Source organism: Malaclemys terrapin, chromosome 3 (genome assembly GCF_027887155.1).
Source record: "Malaclemys terrapin pileata isolate rMalTer1 chromosome 3, rMalTer1.hap1, whole genome shotgun sequence".
In the NCBI taxonomy this organism is placed as follows: Eukaryota; Metazoa; Chordata; order Testudines; family Emydidae; genus Malaclemys; species Malaclemys terrapin.
Genome location: NC_071507.1, coordinates 106,239,709 through 106,257,683, shown reverse-complemented (window position 1 = coordinate 106,257,683; position 17,975 = coordinate 106,239,709). Strand labels below are relative to the sequence as shown.

The 17,975-nt window shown below is 41.4% G+C and overlaps 1 protein-coding gene across 3 annotated transcripts in view; it reads left to right on the top strand.

The window, feature by feature from the left end:
- LOC128835017 (uncharacterized) overlaps positions 1-17,758 on the top strand; it is a 52,430-nt gene extending 34,672 nt beyond the window's left edge. For 2 of the 3 annotated variants that reach the window (XM_054024309.1, XM_054024306.1), the window contains 6 exons: positions 2,493-2,626; positions 7,554-7,682; positions 12,878-12,992; positions 14,052-14,186; positions 15,366-15,491; positions 17,195-17,758. In XM_054024309.1, the coding sequence (XP_053880284.1) occupies positions 2,493-2,626; positions 7,554-7,682; positions 12,878-12,992; positions 14,052-14,186; positions 15,366-15,491; positions 17,195-17,316 (761 nt within the window). In that variant the 3' untranslated portion in view covers positions 17,317-17,758. The remainder of the gene's footprint in view (positions 1-2,492; positions 2,627-7,553; positions 7,683-12,877; positions 12,993-14,051; positions 14,187-15,365; positions 15,492-17,194) is intronic. The other variant, XM_054024307.1, reaches the window with a different exon arrangement.
- The last annotated feature ends 217 nt before the right edge of the window (positions 17,759-17,975 follow it).

Genomic DNA, 17,975 nt, shown 5'->3' with positions numbered 1-17,975 from the left:
GAAAAAGCACCAGCTTAAAGTTGGATTCCAGTTCAGGTGACATGATCACGTCACTGCAAGACTTCTTTACCGACTTGCCAGCACATACATAGGCCTTGGCTACACTTAGGACTTCCCAGCGCTGCTGCGGCAGCGCTGTGAAGTGCGAGTGTAGTCGCGCCGCCAGCGCGGCGAGAGCTCTCTCGCAGCACTGCAAGTACTCCACCTCTCCGAGGGGAATAGCGTGCAGTGCTGCAGGCTCGGATTACACTCACGCTTTACAGCGCTGCACTCGCGGCGCTCGGGGGCGGGCGTTTTCACACCCCTGAGCGCAGCAAGTTGCAGCGCTGTACAGCGCCAGTGTAGCCAAGGCCATATACAGGAAGACTCACAGGTAAAACACAGCTATCTGCAGACAATGGTCCTGGTTAATGGGAGTCATCAAGATTCCAAACCACCATTAATGGCCCACACTTTGCATAATTACAATAGGCCCTCAGAGTTATATTTCATATTTCTAGTTTCCAATACAAGAGTGGTACATTTATACAAATAGGATGATCACACTCAGTAGATTATAAGCTTTGTAATGATACCTTACAGGAGACCTTTTGCATGAACCATATCCCAGTTACATTATATTCACTTATCAGATTTTTATAAAACCATATAGACTGCAATGTCACAGCCATTATGTAAGTGTACATTTTAATTATAAATTTCTCTGCAACAGTTGATCACTGTAACTAGCTGTCTAAAAAATAAGCTTCGGTCTGTGATAGTGCAGAGGTATAAGACCAGTTGTACATGTACCTAGTAGATCAATTGTTTTCATCCTCCCTCCTCTTTTTTGAAATGCCACCTATTCCCATCCCTCACTCAAACATCCCTTGTGCGATTACTGTTCCTGCACCAGTCATGGCCTAGATCTCTGAAATGTATTCAGGGTCTTCTCTTCTTCATTCCGCCACATTAGATTTTTAAATAATAAACAGGTGTCATTTTAATTTGGTTTTACAAATATTTTAGGGCAATTCTCATGAGCAGTTTCTTCTGTATCTCCTCTGTACTGTACATCTAAAGCAAGTACTTCACGAATACGTCTTATTTAGTATGAAGAAGAACAGGAGTACTTGTGGCACCTTAGAGACTAACAAATTTATTAGAGCATAAGCTTTCGTGGACTACAGCCCACTTCTTCGGATGCATATAGAATGGAACATATATTGAGGAGATTAATTGGCCTCTCAGAGTTGGTAAGACAACTCCCACCTGTTTATGCTCTCTGTATGTGTGTATATATATCTCCTCAATATGTGTTCCATTCTATATGCATCCGAAGAAGTGGGCTGTAGTCCACGAAAGCTTATGCTCTAATAAATTTGTTAGTCTCTAAGGTGCCACAAGTACTCCTGTTCTTCTTTTTGCGGATACAGACTAACACGGCTGTTACTCTGAAACCTGTCATTATTTAGTATGGTGCAATTTAGTTCAGTCGGTAGGGAACTAATTTTAAGAGCTCTCCTCTCTGATCCACTCATTTTGCTCCCACAGCTCCCAGCCTGCCTTCGAGTTTGTTACTCCAGGACTGCCAAGCTGTGTGTGTGTTTGTGGTACGACAAATGAGCCCTTTCCCTTCTGTGTCAATATGTCTAAAGTCACATGACCATGTCTCCCAAATTTTCTCTTTTGGGAAGAGATGTTCTTCAGTTATTTTACGAGACTGAAGACCAAATTGGAGCAGTTTCTTGGCTTCCTTTCAAAGGAGGAAAAGAAATATAATTTTGGATGCTTTGGGACAGAAACTAGGCATGTCCTTGACAAGTGTCTTCGAATGGATGGTTTATTTATTGATTTAAAATTACAAAATGGGAAGTGTTCTTCCAAAGAATCAAGGATCAAAACCTTGTCTCATTCCATCCCTTTGTACCACTCCGGCAGTGGCAGGAAACGCTAAAGCAATGGAAAAATTGTCTAGACAGGCTCTGTATCTCTAACACACACACACACACCCCAGTCCTCGTGAACTTTAACTCATTCCAGCTAAACTCATTTCAAACATGGTTTGGTCAACCAAACAAGGCCAAAGTGCTTTCAAAGCTATATTCAAATATGGGTCCATACTACTCCTCCAGACACAGTGTTGGTAGAGGGAGACAGAACAGATAAAGCATGATTTTTATAACCTGGTAAAACACAATTTGGCCCTTCCTGGACAGGGATATATATAAAAGCAGCAAAGAGTCCTGTGGCACCTTATGGACTAACACCCACGGTATTCACCCACGAAAGCTCATGCTCCAATACGTCTGTTAGTCTATAAGGTGCCATAGGACTCTTTGCTGCTTTTACAGATCCAGACTAACCCGGCTACCCCTCTGATAAGGGATATATATATCACCATTCAGCCATAAGTCTGTCTAACATTCATGAAAACAGCACCATAATTGTGCCATACACCTTCTAACAACAATTTACCCCACACTGAGCTGCTTTGTCATTCTTCCAAACAGTGAACATTCAGGCTGACATCATTGCTATGGACATCCTGCCCAAGCTGCTGTATCTCCTTGCATCTAGCAATTCAGATGTTCAACAAGCTTCTATTGGACTCCTCTGGATATTATCCCAACACCCAGCCAACCAGGTAGGGATGATAGTTGCTGAATAGCAGGGGTTCTTGCCACTGCCTGGGATAAAACTTTTAATACTCCTAACTAAGTAATGCTATGGCAACAATGTTAATGTTGCATATAATGAATTGCTGATATAAATACTTGATGTGCAAATCTCCATAGAAAAACAGAAAGGGCCTTCCCAAAGGGGTCAAGGGTTAGCTACCGCCAGGGGCGGCTCTATGTTTTTTGCCGCCCCAAGCAAGGCAGGCAGGTGGCTTTCAGCCTGCGGGAGGTCCGCTGGTAACGCGGATTTGGCGGCATGCATGCGGGAGGTTCACCAGTCCCGCGGCTAGCCGCCGCCGAATTGCCGCCAAAGCCGCGGGACTGGCAGACCTCCCGCAGGCATTCCTCCAAACTGCTGCCCTCACGGCAACCAGCAGGCCACCCCCCGCGGCTTGCTGCCCCAGGCACATGCTTGGTGCGCTTGTGCCTGGAGCCGCCCCTGGCTACTGCAATTGCACCTGGACAGTTATTTAATATCGGGATTGTGTGGGTTGAGGGGGACCCAGTGGACATTGAGTTTAGTCCTTTGTGTTGTAGAGCAGCTGTATAAGAAGAAGGCCACTCACACCAGCCCACACTCTACTGACCACTACATTCCAAGCATTGCAGGGCTAGTGACTTGGGGCTTGTTTACACTGGCAATTAACAGCGCTGCAACTTTCTCACTTGGGGTGTGAAAAAAAAACACCCCCCTACGTGCAGCAAGTTGCAGCACTGTAAAGCGCCAGTGTAAACAGTGCCCCAGCGCTGGGAGCCGCGCCCCTCGTTGAGGTGGTTTTTTTAGAGCACTGTGCGCCGTGACCATACAAGGTATGTTAAAGCGCTGTTGCTTTGCAGCTAAGGGATTTTTTAGGAGGGAGGATGAATGGCAGGACACAGAATAGTATGCTGAGAGATAGAGACCATCAGGTCAGAGAAAGAAAGCTACATCTTATCTACAGTGCTCAGCATAGTAATTTAGGGCTTGTCTACACAGGGACACTCAGGAAAGTTCAAATGAATTGATCTCTTTTGAAGAACCGCTAAGCTAAAGCAAACAAGGCCACTGTACTTCTGAATGAGAGCATCCACGCTGTGGTTTAAGATGTGTTAATTGTCCCTTTGTGGACAACCCATTAGTTAGATTTGGCTATTTTGTTCAAGGTAAACAGCACCACAAACGGTGAAATGTTATTGCTAATGCCTTAGAACCTGAAAGCAAAACTGATTAGAAGTAGATTATAAAAACAAACAAAACAAAATTGGTATTTTCTTTGTCGATGCAGAAAGAAATGCAAAAGTAAACAAATATAAGATAGTGAAAAGCAACATCTATACAATAATTTCCATTACAATAGCTGACGGTGTCAGTAGTCACGAGTAAGGAAATTTTAAAATAGGATTTTTAAGCTAACAATCTCTTAAGTCAGTTAGCGTTTAAGGATGTCAAGCAAAAAAAAAAAAAAGTGAAAGCCTATCATATGATGTAGCTTTTTACAGTAGTGACAAGACAATCTGACTACCCAAGGCTTGTTTTAGGGGCTTTTAGTGGCTAATTACTGAAAGAAATTCATGCTGGCTTGAAACTCCCACTGGGAACTGCAGACCTAGTGCTTTGTACATCAATTGATCTTGCACATTCAGCACAGCATGGTTAAAATTATGCCTCCTACAACTTAGTAGTGTGCTGGGAAAGGCGAGAAGATGCACTGCCCAAGCAGAAGTTCCTGGAGGCATGATGTCTTTGAAAGGCATGATGCTTATTATTTATTTGAATTGTATTAGCACAAGGGATCCTAGTCATGGATCTGGGCCCCATTGTTTGAGGCACTGTATGCACAGAATGAAAAGTTGGTCCCCGCCCCAAAGAGTTTACAATTTAAATAAGTGAAGTCAATGGGGTTACTAAAGTGTTACTCAATGGTCAGAATCAGGTCAGAATTTTACCTCAGTAATAAAGCTGTTAATTTTCCAAGAAAGCACCTCTTGCAGTTCAACCTTCCCCTCCCCCTCACAGGCTATGCATACAACCTATCCCCTTCATGGCTTCTAAAATGTGTGTTTGTCAAGTATTTCAATCAACTCCCCATCACATCCTGTCTGCACACAGCTGGAGCATCCAACATGACCAGAGGTTCAAAGTGGTTACACCAACAATGAAACAGTCAAACCATCCAGCAGGGGAAGGGTAATATGTGGGTCTGCAATAGGACACTTGGAAGTGAAATGTCATCTCAAGGGTATATTCTCTGGTGAGAAGTGTTTGCATTTTGAAATTTATTTTAGTGAGCAAACATCACTGTCACTGGCTGTTGAATGTTGCTGCATTGTGAGATTCAACTCTGAGTATCTAGACAAGGGTCTTATCCATTGTCCCTTGTTTCCCTCCCTCCCCCCTCACCCTTTCTAGCCTATTTTTCAGCTCTTTTCAAGGTTTCCTTCTCTGGCCTGGTCTGAATTCTGAGTGAATTAGAGGGACTGTTCCCTGGGAACAGCAGTAGGAAAACAAACCACAGAACAAAGCTAACATTTACAAGTAAATGAAGTAATGCTTGAGTCATTACAAATACTGGCCAATATACAATAGGGTAAAATTTATCTTCCCTTTAGTTACCGTGGATTTGATCAGATGGAATGTTTCATGGAGGCTTCATTCCTTAATAGAAAGCCGCTCTGTGATTCACTGGCTTGGCCATTGCATTGGCTCATGGTGAGCATGCAACATAACACTGAATTAGCTTCCCCACTGCAAAGAGAATTCTGTTCAGTTCTGTCAAGAGCAATCCAGTCCCAAAGCCCTAAGAAAGAGGTTGGGTGTTATTATAAAAGGCCTTTTCAGCATGAGGTGAAGCCATGTTTGTTAGAGCAAGGGATCAGGGTTCAGAACACATGGGTTCTAGTCCCAGTTCTGCCACTGACTAACTTGTTCTAGGACACAAAGTAACTTTGCTTCTCTGCATCTCAGTTTCACCATCTGTAAAATGGGAATAATATTTATCCTTGGCTAGCACACTTCACTAGATGATCTCAGAGTGCTTTACAAAGGTCAGGTATCAAAACGATAAAAATAATTGCTGCTGGAATGGTTTCTCTGACCAGTGTGGATTAGGATCTTTTTTCATTTCCAACTGTTTGAGTCTGGGGAAGAAGTTTGGCCAATACTCATCTGAATCTGTTCACCCATTTTCTACTGAGAATGCTGCCTCTGTGGCTCTCCCTCACTGAACAGAGGATCACAATAATGAACTTGGAATGAAATCTGCGTCTCACACATATAATTGCAAAATACTGCAGGCCCATCAGAATTTAGTGTTCTAATGCCTGCCATCAGATGGGATAGTGATCAGATGTATATCCTACATGTATGAGAAAGATTGGCAGTGGACCCATTCATGTACTGTAAGAATTCATTTTTGGTCTGCACTCAATTAAAAGGCCCGAGCTGCCTCTCCTGCTGATGTAAGTTGGGAGTGGCTCCACTGAAGTCAATTAGAGTTACACAGGTTAAAAAGAGTCAAACCTACCGTATCCAAAATTGTCTTTACAGTTAATTGAACGCATTCTAGCTAGCTAAGCTTAGGTGAGTTGTGTCTATGAAGACAGGGAAAGACATCGCTAGTGAAATTCACAAGCATATATCTGTACATACCACATCCTGATTGAAACCTAACACGTAGACATCTGAGCTTGTTAAGTCATACTTTGTTCCCCGAGTTTAACCATCGTGCTGTACTTTGGATTTGTCTTCTTTCATGTTTTGCTTCAGCATTTCACCTTGTGACTGTGTTTGGAATGGATGCATTTGAAGATGTCAGTCAATATCAAGTGAAAATAAAATACCCCTTTTGTAACAACCTACAGATCAGGAAAGATGCAATTTAAACTGATTTTTAAAGACATCTAACTTTGATGCTGCTTCAAGGAGCCTGACATTTCCAAAACTCCAGTGTAATGTCTTTCATCTCCGTACGTATGCCGGGTTAAAGATTTAGTACATCCTTGCTAGCAAGCCTCAGTTTCTAAACAGTATGAATAAAGAGGTACATTACTGACTCTACACAAAGTACTGTCAAATGCCCAAAGCAAACAGACTGAAAGAACAGAGAAATGTTTTCTTTGCTAACCTTTTAGCTACAATATGATCTTAGGTATTGCTTGCAACTATGGGTCTAATCCAAAACCGATTAAGTCAGTGTGAGAGTTTTCCCTCCAGTTCACCTTACTGAAAAACAATATATAAGTTCATATTAATACCAGGGAGACTTGGTGGCCAACAATTCCAAACTTGGAGCTAGGGTCCGATCCCACTGGTATTAGAGAAGCCTGGAAGTTCAGCAAGGGGTAAGCTTTCTGAAAGGCCTTTAAATATCAATAGAAGAGCAGAGAAACCAGTATACCATTTTGAACAGGGTCTTTTTTAAAGGAATTTCAGGAATGTGATTGTAAAAAGTGCCTGATCACAAACTGATTACAAAAATTAGTTTGTTTAAAACAAATCAAGTTGACCATATCTGTCTAATGTAAAGATTGCTGAATGACCTACCTCTTCCATTCACCATTACCCAGAGCACTGCCCTTCTCAGTCACAATCGCATGCCTCCCTTTACTACAGGTATTCCTGAGCTGGCACTGTAATATTTTATAAGTATTTGATAGGATTTGTCAGCTGGAAATGAGGAGTATCAGCCAGTACCATCGGACCATCCACCTCTCCACAGACCACTAGTATATGTTATGTGTAACAGGAGCGGTCAATGGACCACAATTTGAGAACGACAGCGCTAAACTACAGCTAGTTTAAAACAGCTGAAAGTTGAGCTGGGGTAGTCCTACCCATGACATAACATGGAATCACATCAGATGCTTTAGCACTGTCATTATCAGCAGTGATTGAATGGCTTGTTGCTCTTGCAGGATGCTCTGATGCATGGAGAGGTGCTGCAGAACCTGGGGATGCTATTGTTAACTCACCCAACGGACCCAGGCATTGTTGGTCACACTGCCAGTATCATAAAAAATCTGAGCCTTTGCAAAACCATACAGGTGAGTAGCAGTTTTTCTTCACTGAATTCCACACTGGAAGGCTGCACTTCCAGCTATGTCAGATAAGAGTTACTCACACCAAAGAATGGCTTTTAAACTCATAGGCAAAAAAAGTCTTACACTCTGGGCCTGCTCCTGTTCCCACTGAAGTTAGTGGCAAAATTCCCAGGAGTGTACAAGTGGGCAGGATCTGATGCTGCACATTAAAAGTTGCGTCTTTTATCTCTGTTTCCGTAGTTACATAGTATTAAATGTCATGGGAAAAAAATAAATATTTAACTTGTCATACAGGCCAGTGATAGAGTCTCATGGTTTTAATAGCTACATTTTTCATCTAGGGCAGTGATACTCAGACCTCAGTGGTTCAGGAGCCAAATCAGTGATCAACATTACCCAAAAGAGCCACAGTACAGTGAATTCATTGTTTCATTTACTATATAAAAGGAAGGATTTTATATACATATTTATACACACACAGGTCAGTCATTTTGCTGTGAGAATTATATAACATTATTCTCACAGCAAAATAACTGACCAAGTATTGTTTTGTCAACTTGAATTGGTTAATAACGTAGTAGAAGCAGCCTGATTGCTTAATAATTAAATCACACAGCCTCAGTCTGAGTATCACTGGTCTAGGGATATGTATAGCAGGGCGGTTTCAGGCACAGAGAGATTTAGTGACTTGCCAAAGTCACCCAGAAGATCTGAGGCTGAGTGAGAATTGAATCCTCATCTTCCAAATCCTAGTCCAGTGGATTAACCACAAGACAATCCTTCCTTTTTATAATGGATGTCTGTGGCTAAATATTTGTGGGGTCCAACATTTATCTGATTTCCCTGGTGTTTGGATAATATTATTCCAGCATTCCATTCATCCACTGCCAGGTCAAAAAAGTACACAAACCCCAGGCAAAAGAAAACACAGCCTTGCAGGGGTGCTGGAACAATTTGTATAGTGCAGGTGCTGAGAGCTATTGAACCAAACTGTAAACCCTGTATATGATGGCATCCACTTCAAGCCAGCGTGTCCTCCCGCATCCCCAGCACCACTAGTTCTAACACCTATGGTGCCTCGTATCTCTCAACCGTTTCCCAAAGTCCTGCTTTTTTCCTTCCAGAAACTTTCCTAAATCCTCCTTCCTGTCTAAAAAGCCTAAACAAAGCCAGACTTTGTAGTTCTCCTAGGCCAGTGATTGAGGAAATTCAGAAACAAAGCTAGCATAGGATGTCATGCTCTCTTCCTGGGGCTTTCAGTGCTTTGCAAAGCTTTTGAGCCACTCTTCTAATAACACTCATCCCTTCCCATGAGATGAAGGATGCTTCAATACATACAAGTTTAGAGTTACTCTGTATCTATTACTTTCAAGTAGGTAAGTATAATTTGTACTCTTCTGTACAGGAAAAGCCTGTAGCACCACATTCCAATAAGTCTTCTAATTACGCAGTATAAATTAACATATAGCAAATCCCATATGCTCCTTCAAATTCCATGGCTTCATGCTCATAAGCCAGGCTGTTTCTTGATAGCTAAAGAGACGAGCCATTGAAGATTAGAAGCATAGGTTTGGGATGTTGGCATCCATATGAGGAGAGATTTAAAAGCCTGAGATTAAAAAGAGGCTAACATTGATTATTCAAATGAAAAGAAGAGGTATATAAAGTAATGTGTTACTTATAACTGCCAAATTGCTTATAACCATCGGTACTGCCTGATGCATCTCCAGTTCTGATGAAATCCTCATCCATGCATTCATTTCCTCACCCCTTTACTATTGAGGCTCAGTTCTCTCGGGCCACCTTCCTACTTTTACAGGGAAATACAATCACATTATCCACACCCTCAAACAACTCCACTGGCTTCCCATTTGATCCAGTTCAATGTTTTTCTTGTTTTTGAAAGACCTCTCTGTGCCTGCTTTACTCTCTTTGTCCTTCCTTCAGTTGTGTTGCACTAGGTTCCTTTCTGTCTCTGCACATAATCTGATTAGTTCTGGTGCAAGAGCCTTCTCTGCAGCTCTGAACTTTGGACACATTTTCCTGCCTCACTGACTCATCTCATTTCAAACCTGGAAACCTACCTTTCCTTCCTTTTCTGCATCTTAACATCTCTTTCCTACTGCTTTCATTCTTCATTTAACTTTATAGAGTACAGCATGGGATACAGCTTATTTTATATTGCAGTGTTTGTCTCATAAAGTTGTATTTTATTATAAATAGAGAAAACTAGTCTTGCATTCCTCTTTCCTGTCTTCCATAACACGAGAGCACACTCATTTAAATGGGAAGATACATGTGAAAGAAAGACTTTGATATAAACGTATGGAACTCACTGTTGCTGAACATTAGGATAAATATCTTAGCAAGATTAAAACAGATTAGAAATCTGAATGTCTAACAACAGCCTCTTCAGATACAGTATCTGACAAAAATTATAAGGTTTCACAAGCTTCATGGTTCAAGGCAGAAAACTGATCACAAGTTAGGGCCGAAAAGGGAATTTCCCCCAACCTCACATTATGAAAATCAGTTTCCTTCTAATGAACCCAGCCAGACCAGAGTCCAGTAGTTCATAATGTGTGCAACAAGCATTGAAGTTACAAATCACCAAAATCACAAATCACAGCCGTTCTAGGTAGTTGTGCTATCACCTGTAACAGACAAATATATGCCTCTGAACTGAAGCCCTGGAGGAAGAGTAAAGGAAGGTCCTCATTTTCAAAGTTTGTATGTTACAAGGAGATGTGTTTATATCATTTTGAGTCTAAGCATTTGTTATTTGATGAATAGGGGGCTCATTTAATTTTATAAAAGCTTTGCCGTTCACCTTAAAAAAATATTTACCATGTAGACTAAAGTGTTAGTCTTCTGCCCCAATGCACATGTAACCCCATTGACCTTAATAGTAGTGTATCAAGACCCCATTGTCCACCCCGAGGAATTGCCCCCAAACCAATTAAGAGTCTTTGTCACAAAAAACAAACAAACAAAAACAAACAAAAGCCCCCTTTATGCCAACAGGGTACACAAGTATTGTGGTTGAACTTGAATAGCAGCAGAGTCTTGATTAACCTGGTCCCCCTCACCCTATGGGCAACCAGGAAACAATTTATACAAAAAGTTATGTTCAATGGCTTAATATACATTTGCTTTGCCTAGGAATAACCCACTTTCCTGACAGCTGTAGAGAGCTTCCCCCGGAAAGCCTTTTCCTGCATTCTGGAGAAGATGCGTCTTTCTGCCCTTTTTATGAGTTCCTGATTAGGTGATAACTCTTGTTACAGACCTGGCTGAATCCCCTTTTAGTGCATGGTCACCAGTCTGTTGTAATGGAACCAACCTTTGGATCCCATCAGCTACCAAGCCAGCAGGGTTTGGGCACAGTTCAGACACTGTTTGTAGCGCTAGGTTGCTAAGGTACACTCCACAATGTAGACACGCTGTCACCCTTCCTTGAGAGGCGGGACTCCACAGTCCAACCGCTCTAGGTGCTGAAACCAGTGATGAGACTTCTCAGACTCCCCAGTCACTTACTCATGCCCCCTATAGTTCCACCTTGCCAAGGGCACCACAGTTTATAGTTTAACTTCCCAGGAACTACAGGGCAGAGTAAGGAACACAGGCTTTGCACAGGAGTCCCTAAAATCACAGTAACTTTTATCCTTGAAGCACACAGGAGTTACAGATCTTACGGAAAAATAACAAAAAGCCCATACACGCTCTCCCGAGTCTGTGCTCACACCTATTTGTGAGTCCTAGGCCAGGGAGGGTACACTGGAGCTGGAGCAGATCCTGCCCTTCGATAAGATTTCTGTGTTCTCTATCATGTTACTAACTCATATGCTGTAAAGCTCCAGTCAGGCACTTACCAAAGTCCAAACTGGGAAAACTACACTGACATGCTCAAAATGTAGGTCACATGTTTCACAAGGATGGTTATGCTGTCAATTGGAGGTCACATGTTATTACAGACATGTACAGATACCAAGCCATCACAACTCTCCCCGCTATCATTGTTTTACGTGCAGCGAGGAATCCAGATATTCTCTTGTTACCTTCTCACAGCTGAGAGAAGGAACTCCTGCCCATTTGCATGTCAGGAGCTCCACCCGGTAGGACCCACCAAATCTGACCAGGATCTGAAGGTTGAAATGATGGTTCCTCAAACCTCTTCCAGTGGTCTAAACCCATCCTTGTGGCCTAGCCATGCCAATGGGATTTTCTTCCAGTGAGAAAATTAGGGCAGAGGGTGGGTTTCATGGTCCTTGGGTTTAGAAGAACTTGTATCCAAGGAAGAACTTTTATTAAAAAGTTTCATAGGATGCTAGTGTTACTGTGTATGCACTAAAGTCTGGTCCTAATGGCCCAAAACATCACAATAGCATTAGCATCCTATGGCACATTTACTAAATTTTTTCCTTGGATACACAGTTCTCTGCCACAGGGTGTCCTAAATCCTTCTAAGCCCCAAGGGCCATGACACTCTGGAGGTAGTTATCACTGGCTGGAAAAATGTGTTAATTTTTTTAAAAGCTTTTTTCCCCCACACTGCACCTTAAAGGAAGTAGATGCACAAAAGTATGTTTAAGCAATTCACAATGCGATATGACATTGCAAGGTTTGGCTGCATATGGAGAGCCATCATGTCACACCCCAGAGAAGTAACACAGTCTTGCTGTTTGGCTCCGGTAAGACCACACCTAAAATATCTTGTATAGATCTGAGCATTTGAATGCCAGAAAGTTGTCAAAAATGTGGAGGTAATTATGAGAAAAACAATAAGCTTCTGTGTTGTATGGCATATGGTAATTCAATATATTGACTTTTTGGTCCACATCAAAACATCAGCACACGATGACCTTGCAATAAAAAAACACATCCTGACACAATGACTCACAACATGAAGTTTTTTTGGCTCTATAAGTGATCTGAGGTCCTGTGCCCATCCCATAGACAGAGCTTGTGTGACAGCTCTGTCAAAATCAGGATGGCCCCAGAAAATACAAGATGAGTGTCAAGCTTGACCTCTCTCCCACCAGCACAATGCATCTTGTCTATTATGGGTAAGCAGGTGGCAATTGTTAGCACTGACCCATTTTATCCTCTGTATTCTACAAATTAGTTCATGTTTGTGAAGTCCTTGGAAGTTACAAAGCACTGTAAAAGAGCTAAATATCATCTCTTTCTCATCATAGGGAATCATTGAAAGTCCATGTGTGGAAGGACTCCTCCAGGCTATCCTGTCTACTGAAATTCAAGAAGAATCTCTTCATTACGTGACATGTTCTCTTGGTGAGCTGGCAACGCATGGTAAGGGAGCAATCACATAGGAAGCAGCCTAATCTCACAGCATGCACACATCTCTCATTATTGCTAAAAAGAGATGCACACATGCACACACACAGAGGGCCCATTTTTGCTCCCAATAAAGTCAATGGGAGTTTTGCTATTAACTTCAGTGAGCGTAGACTGATCCCACTGGTGGGAGAACTGTTTGAATTCTTGTCTATTGAACTGTTTCAGCTTTTAAAAACTGCTCTGTTCAAAATTCACTTTGTCTAATATTGCTAGTGTAGCTGGCTTATGTGTTTTTAATTGTAATGATACTGTGATTCCACTGGTTGTGACCCTGATGTATTTTTCCATTAATTTCAGATAATTAATTTTATAGCAGCAAAGACCCAGTTAGCAAGAGGGAAAAGCTAAAAAGCAAAGTGACTTTGCTTTTGCTTTTTTAATGTTTGCATGTGGATTTTGTGTAGGTCAGAAGTTCCAAACAGACAGTCCTGGAGATGAAAACCCTTTACCCTCAGGAGGGCAGCGGTGGGTGCGAGAGGAGCAGTACACACTTTCCCACCCTGCCCCTCAATAGGCCACAACCATGACCCGGAACGACACCTTTGGATTGGGAGGGTATTTCAGTCTCATGGCCATTCAGTGTTTCTGCCTCCCTGCTGTGACTACCAGCAAGGTTGCTGATTGGTGGCAGTTAGTTTTGTGAGGTGGACACTTACCCAGTGGTGACTGGGCAGGTTGAGACCACCATGCCAAATGGCTTTGTTTCACATAAAGCGGTATGTGTTCTGAACAGATGAATCACATTATAAAAATTATCAGTCTTTCTATAGGCCAAATTTTCATTGAATTCACAGCCTGAAGCTGTGGGTCCTAGGTACTAGGTCCCAGAAGTTGCTTTTGAAAAGTACTGCATTCATTCTGGTCCTCCAGCTGTGCAAAGGGCGTTGGGCTATCCTGTTTAGACAGTCTGGCTTTTGGGCTTCTGGTTGATGCATTTCTAAAGCCCTTGGGGTTTTTTACAGCTTACTCGCATGTCTTTATGTAGCCTTTTTGTTGCTTCCTGTCTCCCAGAAGGTGCCACATTACATTTGCTAGAATGGATGAATGAACCCCTGATAAAGCGCCTAGTGAGATTGGCTGGGCAACGGGAACATACAGAGACATCATTTCAAGCTGCCTCCATTGTCCGACGCATGATATGTCATGGTAAATGTTATGCATAGAGTTTAATTACATTTCTGACACATTTATATTGTGTAAAGTGAAATGTCAACTGTGTCTTTTCAAAAAGGGTTTGGCCTTCCGTCACTAAATAGTCATTAACATTTTCATAGCACACTTCATCTGATGTCAAAATGCTTCACAAATACTGTTTAGCCTCAGAATACCTTGGTGAGCTAGATAAGTATTACTGCCCCCATTTTATAGAAGGGGAAACTTGAGCTCTGAAAGATTGATTTAGCTGTGGTCAAATAGTAAATCCATGGCAGAGGCAGTAATAGAACTCAGGGTACTGATTCCTAGGCTTTACTCCATGGAGCCATACCAATTTACACCAGCAGAGGCTCTGGTGCCTAGTCTCCTGCTCTAACCACTACAACCAGCTACTAGTTGGTCTTGCACATTCTGCAGTGGTTATTCTGTGTGTCACTGTGAGAAACATGATCAAGGACCTTGAAGCAAGATGAGCAAGAGGATGGGATGGTGTATGGCATTTCTCACCTTTTTTGGGGGGGGGGGGCGGCGAGGGGAGGGAGGTAGGAAATAATTTTGAACATATTCCAGACAGGAAATATCATCAGTCTTCTTTCTCCCTGCCCACCTACAAAGTACTCTAGTTCATATAATATGGTTGAGAGTAGGTAGCAGGGGAGTTACGTTACAAAGAAGTTACATCAGAAATTATTTGGCTCAAGAAGTTTAACTTAACTTAACTCCATCCACTGACCATCAGAGCCTTCTTGAGCCAACAAAATTACCTTAGTTCTGGAATAACTTAACTGGAACACTCAGGAAAGCAGGCCTCTGAGCATTTATCCAGTAATCTCTGAATTACAGTGAGGGATAATGAACAGAGCATTGCATCATCTGCAGAGAATAGATACCTGTGTGCCCAATATACTTGCTCCATAAAATTTAGATCTTTTCAACTTGCAAAATAGGATTTATATATATATATTAAACAGAAATGGAGCAAGAATTACAATTACAATTGGAACGCCGCATGTAGTTGGGTAGGGGAGAGGAAATAGCTGAGTCAACACACATTTTGAAATAGCATCAAATTCCTCATTTGATTTAAAATGTTGCCTTATGAAACCCATAACAAATAAGTGCTCACTTTAAATTGTTTCTGCCTCTCTCACCCTACCCCCATTGATGTAGATAAAGTGATGTCTCTGCTGAAATGCCACCTGGAGGAAGTCCAGCGCTACCTCATGAATTTTCTCAGCCACCAAGAGATTCGCTTTCAGCAGCTGGGTATTTCTACGCTGGGAAAATTACTGGAAGGTATGTCCCTTGATTCATCAGTTCTCACTACCAGTACTGTAGACTGCTCAATCCTAACTGCTCATCCAGGCTTTGAAGGATTAGATTTTTATCAGTAAATGTCCATTTTGCTGTGCACACACAAACCGATGAAAAAAATTAGAGATAATAATCAAAATTTACAGATAGGCAAAGAAAAAAATGCTGTTTGAGAAAGTATTGGAGTTTGATTTAAGGAAATTTACTTTGTATATTTTGACGTGATATTGACAATGTGTGTTTTAACGGTTATAAAGTTTTAATGTTTTGAATCAATGGTGACTGTCATTAAATAATAACTGTCCAACCTTCCCCCATCATTTCCAGCAACTGTGAAAATTTAAATCAATAAAAATAGAAGGTTTAAACCCCAGAATTTTGCACAACTCAAACTATAAATCAATAATGTAAAAAAGTTAAAATAAACATTGATATTGTCTGTCAAAATTACCAACAAATAAAAATTGAATTCTGCCAAGTCCACTGACATCAATGCAATACATTCACTGCCTGGTAACAAAGCTTCACATACAGTAAATGTACCTGACAGTGCTACTGCCGACTGGGGATTAGCTCTATTCACCGAATCAAGGAGAGAGAGAGAGAGAGGACTCAGGGGTAGCAATTACCTTGGCTCTTAAGACACACTTACCAAAATGATTTTTCTAAAATAAAGGCAAACTGGTGCCGTTTTACTTTCTGAAAAAGGAACAGGGTTTATTGGGAAAGTATAGCCTGTCAATGGGACATAGGAGCTCTGTGCATGGCTATTTGTCCAAATGGAACCAGACTAGCTCTTTGTCTTAAAAAAATGTCAAAATGTACAAAGAACACACCCAATAACCTCCTGGTTAGTGCTTGTTCATTGCATTTTCACTCATTAACAGTAAATTATCCTTAGCACAAGAAAGGAGAGAATGAATAATGGTCTGTCTTTACCACCATTTTGCTGCTTTATTTATGGACATTTTTCCAGGCTGATGGGCCTAAAATATAACTTGGCTTAGCAACAAGCCTTTCTCCACGTCTACCCAATTATGCAAAACGAGGATTGCAATATGCAGAAAATTCAAACTACTTAGCATGTAGACTGCTGAAAGGTACCACTGTTCTGTTCTCAAATGTCTGACCAGGAATGCCTACCAAACCAACTTAAAACTAGTAGGTCTCATATTTTAGGGCTACTAGTTTTGATTGAGCCTCTTAACATTTTTCATAGTATTTTGGGGGGATGGGGAAGTAGAAAGAAAGTGAAAGACTTGCTTCCAAAATAGTAAAAAACAAAAGAAAATAGGAACTGTCAGCCAGTTCAGCAGCTGAGTTGTTTCCTCCGTCGTCGTTATGTGGGAGACTCTATTCTAAACGCTGGACTCAGGCATCTGAGCACGGAGCATCTGGATCACCAGAAAGTAGCACACAAACCTTCCCACAAAGGTGAGGAGCTAACGATAGAGTCACCATTCTCCCTTGTGTGGTAAGGAAATATTGTTTACATAGTATAGACTTTACGGGAAACTATAGCGCATTTGTATCATGAATAATGAGTCAACTGAGTACTTTTCTATCTAGCGTGCAAACAAAAAATCTAATTTCTAAAGAAATGTAAAGGGAAGAATGTGTTTGTGGATAGAGCACTTGAGTTATGTGGGCTGGACAATCATACCCTGGTTTTCCTCTGTTCTCAGATCCAGAATTTTCATCTGCATTCAGCCAGAGTCAATTGATGGAGTATCTTGAGCAAGTCCGTCAACAGACAGAAGAAACTCAGGAGCTCCTTAAAATGGCTACCAGCCATAAAGGCAGTTAACATTTTATTTACTCACCTCATGAAATGCTATTCCAGCCTGCAGCCTGATCCCTCAGAAAGGGTAACTTTTTTTTTTTTATTACTTCTCATAGCCAATATTTTCCTACCACTTGCAGTTCCACCCAACACATAATGACCCATTGGAATCATGTACTTTATATGGCCTTAATGTTTTGATAACGGAGTACGGTCTAGAAAAAGGTTTGAAAAAATATGTCAACTTACTCTATTAAAATGTTTAATGGCTACAGCTATATTCCTGCCATGTACACGGCTGATAAAATACATGCAAAGTTTAGCCAGTATTGGATATCTTTTTGAACACACTGTGTGTGTGTGAGGTTTTATTTATGTAAAAACCAGGTTTTATTAAACACACATTCTTCCCAACACATTTGTATATGCAAACTATGCTGTGCTCTTTGATATTAACAATATTCTATTACCAGTCAGTGTCTGTGTTCATTATTTCATAGTACGCATATCACTAAAGTGCCTGGAGCTACCTAACTAAAGAGAAAGAGAACTCGAGTTAGAATATGGAAGATGTAAAGGGCAACACGTTCACTAGTGAAGAACAGTGAACTCAGAGGAAGAAAATGATAGTAATTTTAATTAGTAATAAATAGAGTAATGAACTCACTGGGGTTGTGTCATCC